Here is a 13,321-nt window from a genome sequence, read left to right as displayed (position 1 = left end):
AAGACTTGGCCACATCCAGGGTAAGCATCTGGAGCTAATGCTAATAGTGTTTCTCAGTTCTTCCTGGAGAGTAACCATGCGTTCAGTCCATCCATACTCCTACTACCACCTCATTCTCTGATGATGTAACTATGTCCAGTACAAGCAGTACTTCTCATTCTTAAGTAAAAATAGTTTCCCAAGCCAGCAGAATCTTTCAGGCATAGGCATCTAGCTCTCCACTGCCTGAAACTTTTGCCTTAGGCTTTTGTTTCCTTCCCATGCTGAAGGTGCTGATTTGGCCTTGTCTATTTCAAGAACAGTGACTAGTATGTGATTGAAGTAACCCAACCAACCAGTCTTTGATGGTTGCTGTAGCACAGAAGATTAGGTAATTTGGAAAACACACTAACTATGAACCTCAAGAAAATAGTAATAAGGTTCCAACTAGTTTAATGGAATGCGAAAGGTGATGGAATGAATATAAGCTATAGTGCTGAGTAAATTGTTTTGGTTTTGTGTGGTAAGGGAGGAAGAGTTGGGATCAAACTTAGCACAAATGTAGTGCCTGGGTGGCTGGGAGAATGTTACAATGTCATTAGCAAAAACAGAAAGACACAGGGAACAAGCAGGTTTAGCTAAAACTGGGAGAGTAGGAGGACAAATGCAGTATAGGACATAATAGATTGGAAGTTCCACTGAACATCCATGTCATATTTATTAGGCAATCAGTATTATGGAGTTAGAGGTCAGGAAAGAACTCTAGGACAGAACTTTAGACTAGAAAATTTCCCATACTGAGTTGGTTTTGAAGTCACAGCATTGTTTTATTATTTATTGAGACGGAGTTTCGCTCTTGTTACCCAGGCTGGAGTGCAATGGCGCGATCTCTGCTCACCGCAACGTCAGCCTCCTGGGTTCAGGCAATTCTCCTGCCTCAGCCTCCTGAGTAGCTGGGATTACAGGCACACGCCACCATGCCCAGCTAATTTTTTGTATTTTTAGTAGAGACGGGGTTTCACCATGTTGACCAGGATGGTCTCGATCTCTTGACCTCGTGATCCACCCACCTCGGCCTCCCAAAGTGCTGGGATTACAGGCTTGAGCCACCGCGCCTGGCTACAGCATTGTTTTATATGTAGAGTAAGAGATGGAGATGGACAGAGAGCATTTACTGGATATATGCCCATTTAAAGATGGGAAGCAGGGAGAGGACTAGCTTCAGAGGTTAAAGTTTGGGCACTTACGTCTTTTAAACACGATTGCAGTGTGACATAGGGCAGAGTAAAGATGTGAGAATGTTGTGGAAAGGTAGTTTTTGGATCAAGGTAGAAGGCCTTTGAGCTTGAAGTACCCAGCCTCAACAAGAGTAAAGAAAATAGCAAAAGTATGGAGACTTTTCATCAGAAGTGGGACATTGCAACATGTGTCCCCAAAATAAAGCAAGGTCCCTACAAAGATGAGGTAGGCACACAGTGGCTGATAGCATGAGGGAAGGCAGGAAGAATTTCAAGTAAGAGGTAGCTACCATAGGGAATATGGATATCTCCAGCGGGGGTAAAAGCTGGCCAACCAGCAATGAGGGTGCTGCCGAGGTCAGATCGCTTACTCTGAAAGAACAGTCAGCCACGTGTGGTGATTTTTCTAGTGCTGCAACATCAGCAGTTGGGATCTGGAGCATGAGTAATGAGTGGTGGGAGGACAGTGAGAAAGTGAATCGGTCTCCTAAGTGGAGTGTCTGAGCAGGACATCCATGCCAGGGGGAAAAACTATAAGAGAGTTGAAGGGAGTAGGTAGATTGAGAAAGGGAGGAGTTTAGGGACTAGAGGTGACAATGAGGACCGAGAGTGGTTGTTTATATAAGTAAGAATGGGATTAGGTTTGATCTGGGGTAAGGAGTAGATCAATATATAAAATATTTTTGGAAACTGGTAAAAATTACCATTCCTAAACTACAGCTGAAATGTGGTTCCCTGTTCTTAATAGTTGATATTTTCCCTGATCATTGTTAATTTTAACTATTTTTTTCTCTTCCTGTTTGGCTGAAACATTCTGAGATTTTCCACTCTCTTGTATTCTTAGGTCAGCCTTCTGAATCCTCTCGTTTTAGTCTAGGTCAGTGATCTTCAACCTTGGCTGTGTACTGGAGTCACCTGAGGAGATTTAAAAAAAAAAAAATTAGGTTCTTAGACCTGACCCTGGAGAATCTAATTTAATTGGTCTGCTGTATGGCCTGGACATAAGGATTAAAAAAAATAATAAATCTCCCCAGGTAATTCTTCTTCAAGGCCAACCAAGGTTAAGATCTATTAGTCCAGGTATTCTCCCAGGTGAGAGTAATGACTCCCATTAATGAGTTGCCCATATTGGGAACTACCTGGTGAGTACAAGAGGACTACTTTAACTAGGGCTGTTACAAGTGTGTCTGAGCCTATGGACTCAGGAGGTCAGGGTATGTATCTCAGCTCTGTGATTATAAGAAAGCTCTGTACTATCCAGAATAATGCCTACAGAAAAGTGAGGGTTAAATTGGGTAATATAACATGCTTCGCACAATGCTTGACACATAGAAGAACTCAACAAATGTTTTTGTTGATATTTGTGTTGTGATGTCACGAGTACTTTATTGTAATATGAAAAGACTATTTTTCCATAGGCCCACACAAGTCAAATTCACTTTCCCTCACACACTATTTATTTTGCATCTAGACATTGCTTAATGAAGGCAAATTGCAGGTTACATTATTTTTAAGTTGAAACAATAAAGCTTCATGATTATAGTGATACAGTGATTATATGTAGAGCACTTAGTGCTATAGTGAAAGATGGTAAGGATTACTTTTCTAAATATGAGACTTAGTTTCAGTCAGTGGTAAGAAAGTAGCCACAGGGTGGCTCTGTCAGAAGCCCAGATTTCATTTCATGAGGGCTGAGCATGGACTGTGATTTCTTTAGAACCTCACTCTGGAAGGAAGCTGCCCAATGAGAGTTCATTTATTTATTTTACTTTTTCTCAAGATTGTTTATCCAACACCTCTCCAATATTGATACCATTTAATTTTTGTTTTAAATGTCTTTAAAAATAAACAAACATAACTTGCCCCCTTACGCCTGTCATTCAGCCTGGCAGGTCCTTAGTGGGCTAGACCTACCTTTCTGATGAGCTGCCTGCCCCCACGGCAAGCTGATTGTTCGAGAGGTAAAAACTCTTGCCAAAAACAATATTAAACTTTTAATGGATGTTAATATACTTGCATTTACAAGCAGTGAAGTTTGTTACCTTCATGTTGTTATTTATGCAGCATTAACCTTTTTCTCCAGATCATTGAGACTGAAAATATGATGGACCGAATTGTGACTGGCTTGTCTGAGTCTAGTGTCAAGGTGCGGTTAGCTGCCGTCAGGTATGAGCTTTAAATAGTCTGAATAAAAACCTTTTGCCATGTGTTTAACCTGTTTCCTTTCTGGTCCTTCACTGAGTAAACACAGACTAAAAATGGTCCTCAAAAGTAAGCTCAGGTGAATTCATAGAGTGTATACTATTGTCTAACAGAGAGCCTAGCCTCCAAACCCCATGAAGTGGTCTGATGTAGTTCACTTAACAATATAGACATGCTTGAAGTGTACATTAGTCATTGTGAAATGCCAACCAGTTTGTTTGAAAAGTAAGAGTTTTGGTTCCTTATGAAGCTAATTTTCGTTATTCTTTGTAGATGTTTGCACAGTTTATCCAGATCTGTGCAGCAGCTTCGAACCAGTTTCCAGGATCATGCTGTGTGGAAACCTTTAATGAAGGTAAGAAGAAAGGATCAGCCAGTAACAGCCATGCTCGCAAAGCCTAGAGTGAGCTGAGCTAGTTAACAATACTCCCTAGTTTAGGAGTAGGTCTGATTTTTGTGTAGAGTATTTTGAACACCTATCTTCTTAAATCTGATGTTCTGAGCATCTACAAATGCTTCATGTGTGAAGGGGAACTACAGGCCAGATTTTCTTTTATTAACTAAGCTTAGTTACTCACCTGATCTCCCTGTTTGTTTCATATTACACCTTAACCTTATATCCAGAATTATCCTTGTAATTTTTAGTTCTGAAAAGCAAAGGAATCTGCCATTTACAGAAATAATGTGTTGTTCTTAGTCTTTTAGCAATCCCTGGATTTTTTTTTTTAATTTAATAGGCACAGGATCTCACTGTATCATACAGGCTGGAGTGCAGTGGCTCAATCACGGCTCACTATAGCCTTGGGTCACCCCCACCAACCCAAGTGATTCTCCCGTCTCAGCCTCCCAAGTAGCTGGGACTACAGGCATGTGCCACTATACCTGGCTAATTTTTTTGATTTTTTAAAGTAGAGACAAGGTCTCACTAAGTTTCCCAGGCTTGTCTTGAACTCCTGAGCTCAAGTGATCCTCCTGCCTTGGCCTCAAAAGTGCTGGTTGGCCCCTGGATATTTTTTAACATAACATCTTTGATGTTAGGTCTTCTCTACAAGCCCCTTTTTTCCACCCCAAAAAGGTTCGGGGCACATAAATTTGAGTCAAGACTTACAGCATGTATCAAGTGGCTGCTAATGTTATACCCCTGATATATTACAAAACCATGGGTCTACTTGGTCCTTGGTCTGTCATTTTTTTTCTTAAGTGATCATATGCTTGCATTTAGTCAGCCTAATTTTTTAGAGTTTTCTTTTATTTTTGCATACCTAGTATATACTAAGCAAAGCCTTCAGGGACAGTGAGCCTACCAAAAGCATTTTACCACAGATCTCTTACTCTTGGCTTAAAGCTTCAGGTTCGGGGGGCAGGGGCATCACTGTGGCAGAAATAGGCTGGCCTGGCACAGTGGCTCACGCCAGTAATCCCAGCACTTTGGTAGGCTGAGGCAGGTGGATCATGAGGTCAAGAGATCGAGGCCATCCTGATCAACATGGTGAAACTCTGTCTGTACTAAAAATACAAAAATTAGCTGGGTATAATGGTACACGCCTGTAATCCCAGCTACTTGGGAGGCTGAGGCAGGAGAATAGCTTGAACCTGGGATGCAGAGGTTGTAGAGAGCCAAGATCATGCCACTGCACTCCAGCCTGGTGACAGAGTGAGACTCCATCTCAAAAAAAAAAAAAAAGGAAGTAGGCAAGAGACTATTCAGACAGGAAGAATATAAAGTGTGCTTTGAAAGCAAGAGGAAAACAGGAGGATTTTTCCAGGGAGCAGAATAGCATGAGGAGAAACATGTATGTGTAGGGAACAGCAAGGATACCTTTATGACTGTAATAGAGGAATGGGATATAATGAGACATAACAGTGGGCAGGTAAGGATAAAGTGGAATGCCATGGCCTTGGGAGTTGACATGCTGAGCGGTTCTTCCATTGAGGAGGTTCATCTAATGACATATATATGATTTATGTGTTGAGGTCCTGGAATAAAAACAGTAGGAGTGGCTTAGGAAAGACCATGTGAACCTTGGAGATACTTCAGTGGAAGAAATGATAGATTGGGTATATGATTCACTACTGAGGAGCTGTCAGGGGGACTACAAGAGTTTTCTAGTCTAAACAAGTGTCACAATATGGTCTTATGAGGCCTATCAGAACAGTATGTTTCTTTAACTTCTTTTCAGTGGGCATGCCTAAGCAGCATGTAACATTGAACTTGACTCATTTTTATCCATTGGCATACCTTCTTGAGTTTCACTCCTTTTCACCCTATTAGACATATGTCATCTCTTCTGAATATTCCTCATTCTCCGATACCCTTTTGCTTCCTGAACCTCATTAAGAGCCCCAAATCTCAGAATGGTTATTCACCTACACCGTACTCTCCAACGATAATATCAATGCCTTTCTATGCTTGGAACATACTTGCTTATGGAGTGTGCCAGCTCTCACCAGCAGGAGTCTATTTCAGGTCCACCATCCTTTATCTAAAACTGTTGAGGCTAGATTTGACATTTCTGGATTTTTTTAAGGCTCTCCTCACTTAAGTGGTGTTTTATTTTACTGTTCCCACTCTTTATTATTCTTAGATTGCACCTTTTTCATAGCAGTTTGATCTTGATTTACTGATTGTTCATTCAAGATTTTTTAAGTGCTCTTCTGCTTCCCCAAATAACTCCCTTTTCATCCAGGGTCATTTTCCCTGCTTGCTCAGCTCAGTAGCCCTCTATCATACAAATTAGAAATGGAGTAATGTAGTTTCTCTTTAGTTCTTTCTGGGAAAAGGTCTGGTGAGCATTCTAGAAGGGTTTTGTGTACTTGGGCACATGTGGGTGTAATTACTCTCAAACGACACTTTTGTCCTGTGTTTAAACTGTAGTATTAAAAGCTTGGAAGTAAACAAATGATTTACTTCAGATACTTTTTAGTCTCTAGTCCAGAGGCTGTTTGCATATCTGTTGATTTTTCCCATTTGCTTTTCCATGTTTTTAACTGTTGGTTAACAAACTGCAAGAAAGTAGGCATTGGATTTTAATTAAAAAATTATTTGTGACTGTTTTTTGTTCCTATTTTGGTGAAATTGTTTGGTCAGTATTAGATGTCAGCTTCTGAATTTCACATGTCATGCCTTACACTGCACCAGGTAAGTGGTTTTTGAATTTATAGGATCTCTTCTGCTTTAGTTTATCATTAGATGTTATCTAATAAAACTTGATAAAAACAAATTAATTTCTATAGACAATAAACATTTTCAAAAATGAATTATGTCAACCAAAGCAACTTTTTAAAGACTTGATAGGCATCGACTTATTTCAACCAGTGTTTCTAAGTAGTATAGTTTTAGAAAATAATTATTGAGCACCCATTTTGTGCAGCGCCATTGGGTTGCTACAGGCCAGTATAAATTAGACCATAGATACAAATTATTTCTTCAGGAAGTGTAACTGTTATTAGAAGGGGAAATTGGCATAATTGTACAAAGAATTTGAATAGATTGCCGGGCGCGGTGGCTCACGCCTGTAATCACAGCACTTTGGGAGGCCGAGGTGGGTGGATCATGAGGTCAGGAGATTGAGACCATCCTGGCCAACGTGGTAAAACCCTGTCTCTACTAAAACTACAAAAAATTAGCCGGGTGTGGTGGTGCATGCCTGTAGTCCCAGCTACTCAGGAGGCTAAGGCAAGAGAATTGCTTGAAACCAGAAAACGGAAGTTGCAGTGAGCCAGAATCGCGCCACTGCACTCCAGCCTGGCGATACAGCAAGACTCTGTCTCAAAAAAAAAAAAAAAAAAAAAAAGAATTTGAATAGATTGACAGTTATGAGGATCCTAAGAGCGGTCACAAACCATGGCAATGGGACCCAGAGGAGGAGTGAATGACTTCTGACTGAAAGGGCTAGGATGACTTTAAAACATGGGTGGGATGTATCTAAGAGATAGAGGAAGGGCAAGTCAAGGAAAGGGTGAATAGGGCCTTAGGGAGGTTGTGACAGACACAGAGCTCGGCATGCATAGTATATGAGATTTAATTTGATCTTTATCAATGAACAGTCCACAGGAGAGTTAAAACACAATATCTTAGGCAAGCTGCTTCTACTTTATAATTTATGCTTATTCTTAACTTGAGAACTTCAGACTTGGTTTAGCCAAGGAAAGCAGATAATATATTTAATTGTCTGAAATTTTTTGTGATTACCCATTTCTGGTTTGTATAACTAGAGCTCCTAATGCTCTTTTTGGGATCATAAGCCTGAGCCTGATCTGATCCCAGATGCAGAGGATTTAGTTGAAGTGATTTTTACATATAAATGATGGTGTTTATGAAGACTTGTCTGTTAGAATCTAGAAAGGACAGGTTCTAATAATAGCAACTAACATTTGTCATCCTGCTATGTTGCCTTCTGGTTCCATGAAGGTCCATGGCAATTAGTTTACTGTATACCTATTATGTGCCTGATAGCAAGAGCAATTACAGTACTAAATTACCATTTTCAAAGCCTTACTTATAGAGCCATGACTATGTGCCAGTTACTATTCTAAAATTTTTCGTTTATTTCTCATAACAATCCTGTGAAGCAGATACCATTTTATATCTGAGTAATACATGTACCTATTTAGTTATTGAGCCAAAATTTGTATCCAAACAGTCTTTGTTTCTCATTTCTCTCCTATGGTACTTCCCTTATTATTTACCATTTCACATTTAATCCTAAATAGTTCTATCAAGGAGGTCTGATTTTCCTCAATTTATAGATGAAGAAATGCAGGCTCAGGCTAGTTAATGGAGGTGTCTGGGTTGGAACAAGATCTGTGTGATTCCATTCCTGAGAACCAGTTTCCCACACTGTCCTGCCTGTGCAGTAGTAGCTTGCTTGATCCGTCAGTGCTCCTGCTCAAACAAGCCATTCTAGTGACACATTGGAAAGACAGGCTGTAAAGCCATTCCGTACATTTATAAGGGGCTTGATTGATGGAATGAGCTAACTTACCCCAGAGCAGTCCCTTGGCCTTCAAGCATTTCATAGAGTACCTTTCCCTAACGTGTCTGTCTCCTCCCTGCAAAAGCCCCCAGTGAGGTTGCAGCTTTTCTTAGCAAGATAGATTTGAGGGCCTTAGTCAGTCATAATTATTGCACTAGGTGACATAGTATCAAGTGGATCCTTCCTAACCGTTTCTTCAATATGAAGATTCAGGTTGCAAGATCATTGTTCTTGTTTTTTTTTTAGTCATTTTATATCTCATCTTCATCATTCCAAACCATTAATAGTATCCCATTTTTAATTCCCCAGGTTTTACAAAATGCACCAGATGAAATCCTAGTGGTAGCATCTTCCATGCTATGTAATCTTCTTCTTGAATTTTCTCCAAGCAAAGAGGTTAGTGTTGATTTTCTTTTCCTAGACTTTGCCCAGTCCAGCTAGAGCTTACTCAAATACTGTTTATAGTAGTTGACATTGAAATTTGTGGGTTGGGTTTAAAAATGACTTCTGAATTATTTGATTGCATAGGGGTGGGGACGTGCAAATAAATTATTCATTTTAAAATATGGTTATTTCCCATTATTCTTTTTATTCCATCTAGCATATTCAGCTTATTTAAAAGATATTACAGTTTAAAGTCCATCTACACTGCCTGAAACTACGAATGTAAGAAATAATTTTTCTTACAAATACTAAACTATGCTCAGGCTGTCTTTTTACTAAAGTATAAATTAAGACTGAATTTTGTAAACCAGAATTATAAGTCATTTCAAGGTGATAACTGCTGTCATTGGGAAGTCATCTTTTGATGTTTAATGTTGATGATAGTTGTTTGGGGAGGGGTTGGATGGGTGTTCACTTCTGCATTTTATAAAATATTTCAGTATGTATTCCTTTTTTAATAGGAAAAAGTAAAATATACCTTAATGAAGGAGGGAAAAACCTTATAAAGTTAGTTTTATTATGTCATAATGCCTCTGATCTGCCTAATCATGAACTCAGGTTTATTGTGCATTTAGTAGTCCCATTGTGTTGAATTTATTTTCTGTATTATAGCACTTGTAGGCTTTGACTGTAATTAAGAAAGGTAGTATTAACAAGATGGAGGTTCTGGCCAGGTGCGGTGGCTCACACCTGTAATCCCAGCACTTTGGGAGGCCGAGGTGGGTAGATCACTTGAGATCAGGAGTTTGAGACCAGCTTGGCCAACATGGTGAAACCCTGTCTCTACTGAAAATACAAAAATTTGCCTGGGTGGGGTGACACATGCTTGTAATCCCAGCTACTAGGGAGGCTGAGGCAGGAGAATCACTTGAACTCAGGAGGCAGAGGTTGCAGTGAGCTGAGATTATGCCACTCTACTGCAGCCTGGGTGAAAGAGGGAGACTCCACCTAAAAAACAAAACAAAAAAACCAGATGGTGGTTCAGAACTAGTTATTCAACAAGCAGGAATCTTGGAAAAAACAGGGAGAGACTGGTAGTTACTCTGATGGAAGAGAAAGGCGAAATAGTACACCAGAGCTTCCCTCAGTTCATCAGTTCCATCTGCCTTATAGATGGGGTCTTGGCCCGATGATAACTGGCCATTCACAGCCAGTGGGCCACCATTAATCATCCTTAACTGCTCTTATATTGCTCCAGATCTGCCTTCAGGATATTTAGGGTCTGGTTAAGAAATAGGTAGATGAGCTCAGGCAGAGGATCACTCATGATTTTTTTATATTGAAAAATTAACTCCCAACCTGGGCAACATAGCAACACCTTGTTTCTACTAAAAATTAAAAAATTAACCAGATGTGGCACACACACCTGTAGTTCTAGCTACTTGAGAGGTCAAGGAAGGAGAATTATTTAAGCCTGGGAATTTGAGGTTGCAATGAGCTATGATCATGCCATTAAACACCAGGCTGAGCTTCAGAGTAAGAACCTGTGTCAAAAAATTAAAAAAAACAAAACAAAAACAACCAAAAAAACCTAGATTCTGAACCAGGGTAGGGAAGGGAAATGCTTTAAGAGCGTTTTTTGTGGCGATTGACAAATTAGAATATGGACTATAGATTTGATAAAAGTATTAATTTAATATTACCTTTCCTAAATTTGGTAACTATACTATGGCCGTCTAAGAGAACATCCTTGTTCTTAAGAAATACACATTGAAGTATTAAGCGTAAAAGGGGCATGATGTATGCATCCTACTTTCACATGGTTCAGAAAAGGTAGATAATGTGGATTAGGTATCTAGTACAAGAGAGATGATAAAGCAGTGAAGGCAAATGTTAAAAACTGGCAGATCTGGGAAAAGACTGAGAGTTCCTTGTATTTTTGCTACTCTATAAGTTTGAACTTATTTCAAAATAAATTTTTACAATATCACAAATTATAAAGTTGAGAAATGTTTACCCCTTTTTCTGGGTATATAGATCTGAATTGCTTCTGACATTTATAGAATCCTCTTGACAAGTGACCTTTAAGCATTCAGTGGTGATGGTGAATCTTAATTCTCTAAGATTTGAGGTTTTTTTTAGAAATTACCAAAAATTCATGTTTGTTCAAGTATCATAAATAAAGTTAAGTAATTAGACTAAAGCATGGTTTTTAGGTGTAAAATGTGGCCTAACTGTAGTACAGGACTATTTTACTTGTATAATTGATAAGTAGTCCTGAAAATATCCTAAAAGATAAATTCTGCAGCATGTTTGGAATAAGACTGACAGCTTGGAAGGAGGATGATTTGATTGTCTAAGTTCCTGTATATTTCTTTCCTTTACCAACCATATTACTTCGTAGTTAGAGTTTATAAGGAATGCACAAGATATATACATAAAGCAGAAAGTGACAGTCTCAGAGAACGATGAGAGTGGGGAGCTAGGTAATAAGATCATAAGGGTATGTGTGAAATTTACAGATAACTAGGATGTCTCCTGAATCCTGGTTATCTAGGAAAAAGGACTACAAGGAAAAAAGGAAGTGACGGAGTGGTTTGGTTTGGTTTGTCTTCTTTTTCTTTTCTTTTTGACTTTTGGGATTTATGAGAAAATAATTGTCTTTGCCCTTCTCAATATGATTTTTATGGCTGCATCACTCCCTGCTTTGCAAAAGTTGCCTAGAACTGGGGTAAGAGTGGGGAAGAAATCACAGGCAAAGTGCCAAGGCATATGCACATTTAGTTTGTGAACCTGACTTTAAAGCTGGGATTTCTTTTTCCTGTCCAATGGCAGCCAATTTTGGAATCAGGAGCTGTAGAGCTACTTTGTGGATTGACCCAGAGTGAAAATCCTGCTTTACGAGTGAATGGAATTTGGGCTTTAATGGTACGTTTCACTTTTATATATATCATAATTTACAAAAGGAATAGAGCTATTAGTTAGAACTATAAATAATGTGTTATTTAAAATGTCTGGAATTTTATTTTTCAAAAATCTTGCTATTTTGTTCTAGTTTTCTGATGACTAAGACCTAGAAGACTTAGTACTGAACTAAGGTTCAACTGTAAGCGTGGTTTAACTCTAAGCAAGTTATGCTTCTGTTCTCTTATTTATTATTAAGAAAAGTGAATAGATGTTGAAACTTATCTAATTCTGGGAAAATACATTTTCCTCATCATGAACATACTATATTATGTGTAGTGCTACCTACTTGACAAGCACTTTCATGTCTCCTTTGCTCTGCAGAACAACTTTATGATGTCAGCCAGGAAGTTCTTACCATACTTTATAGATGAAGTAAACTAAGACACAGAACAATTATTTTATTTTTTTATTGGCAAATAAAAATTATATATGTTCATAATGTACAACACAATGCTTTGAAAGATGTATAGATTGTGGAATGGCTAATTTGAGCTAATTTACATATGTATTACCCCACATACTTAGCCATTTTTTGCAGAATGATTAAATAACTTGTCCGAGGTAACAAAATTGCTGCATAGAGACTTACTAATTTTTTTAACAGTTTCTAGTAAATAATTTATAATAGATTCTAAAATTTTATGAGGTTAGAGAATTGTTTCTCTTTAAGATTATTAAACTTTTCTTGAAATTGAAAATAGAATAATCCTAAATTTATTTTTAAAACATATTTATTCTATGTACAATTTAATTGCTGTGTACCAGACATTAAGCTGGGTGTTTTATCTTTATCTCTAATTCTTATTTTAAGATATATTGGTATATATTCACCTTACAAATGGAAAACTAGGACTTAGGGAGGGTAAGTGAATTGTGAGGGTGAAGGCCTCACAGCTAATAATGGAAATGGGTTCAGAACCTTTTCCAAGCCTGTATTTTTCTCCCTGTTCCATGCTGTATCTGCTGTGTTTTTGTACAGACTTTGGGATAGAAATAAATTATCTTCTAAGAAAGCAACAAATCTGTAGTTTCACAGTTATTTTTCTCCTGAACTTTGCACAGCTTTTAGCACTTCTCTTTCTTGAAACTTCTTCGGAGGACTTTTTTTTTTTTTTTTTTAAACTGTTTCTACCTTGCTTCCTTTTCAACCTCTTCTCTGGGAACATTCCCCCATTCAGTATCTGGTTTCCAAATCTCTTTACATCAGTTTCAGGGACTTCATCTCATATCATGGTTTCAACTTCCCTTTAATAGGTTACTTTAAAATCTACATATCCAGATGTAACTATTGCCTATTCCGCCAGTCTATCACTTAAATGGCCTCTCCGACATGCACAATTTTAATGTTGGAAATGGAACCTATTCCACTCTTCTAATCTGTACAAACTATTTAATTCTCATCAGTCTCCATATTACCAGCTACTGTGTTCTCTATCTGCAAAATATAAAACTTTAGAATCATCTCTAGCCTGGTCTCTTGATACATAGTATTCTTTTTGCTCTGCCATGCTGCCTCACATCATTATGTAACTTGATCTCTAATGTCTTAGCACTTTAATAAGTTCCTGGAGGGCA

The 13,321-nt window shown here is 38.4% G+C and overlaps 1 protein-coding gene across 12 annotated transcripts in view; it reads left to right on the top strand.

Annotated features, from left to right (window-relative positions):
• Positions 1-13,321, top strand: part of ARMC8 (armadillo repeat containing 8) — a 110,944-nt gene that overhangs the window by 72,048 nt on the left and 25,575 nt on the right. For all 12 annotated transcript variants that reach the window (XM_078354137.1, XM_035277920.3, XM_035277921.3 and 9 more), the window contains 4 exons: positions 3,301-3,383; positions 3,693-3,774; positions 8,705-8,791; positions 11,615-11,707. In XM_078354137.1, coding sequence (XP_078210263.1) covers positions 3,301-3,383; positions 3,693-3,774; positions 8,705-8,791; positions 11,615-11,707 — 345 coding nt within the window. The remainder of the gene's footprint in view (positions 1-3,300; positions 3,384-3,692; positions 3,775-8,704; positions 8,792-11,614; positions 11,708-13,321) is intronic.

Source organism: Callithrix jacchus, chromosome 17, assembly GCF_049354715.1.
Source record: "Callithrix jacchus isolate 240 chromosome 17, calJac240_pri, whole genome shotgun sequence".
Taxonomy (NCBI): Eukaryota; Metazoa; Chordata; class Mammalia; order Primates; family Cebidae; genus Callithrix; species Callithrix jacchus.
The sequence above is the reverse complement of the archived record's forward strand: the minus strand, read 5'-3'. Positions and strand labels throughout refer to the sequence as shown.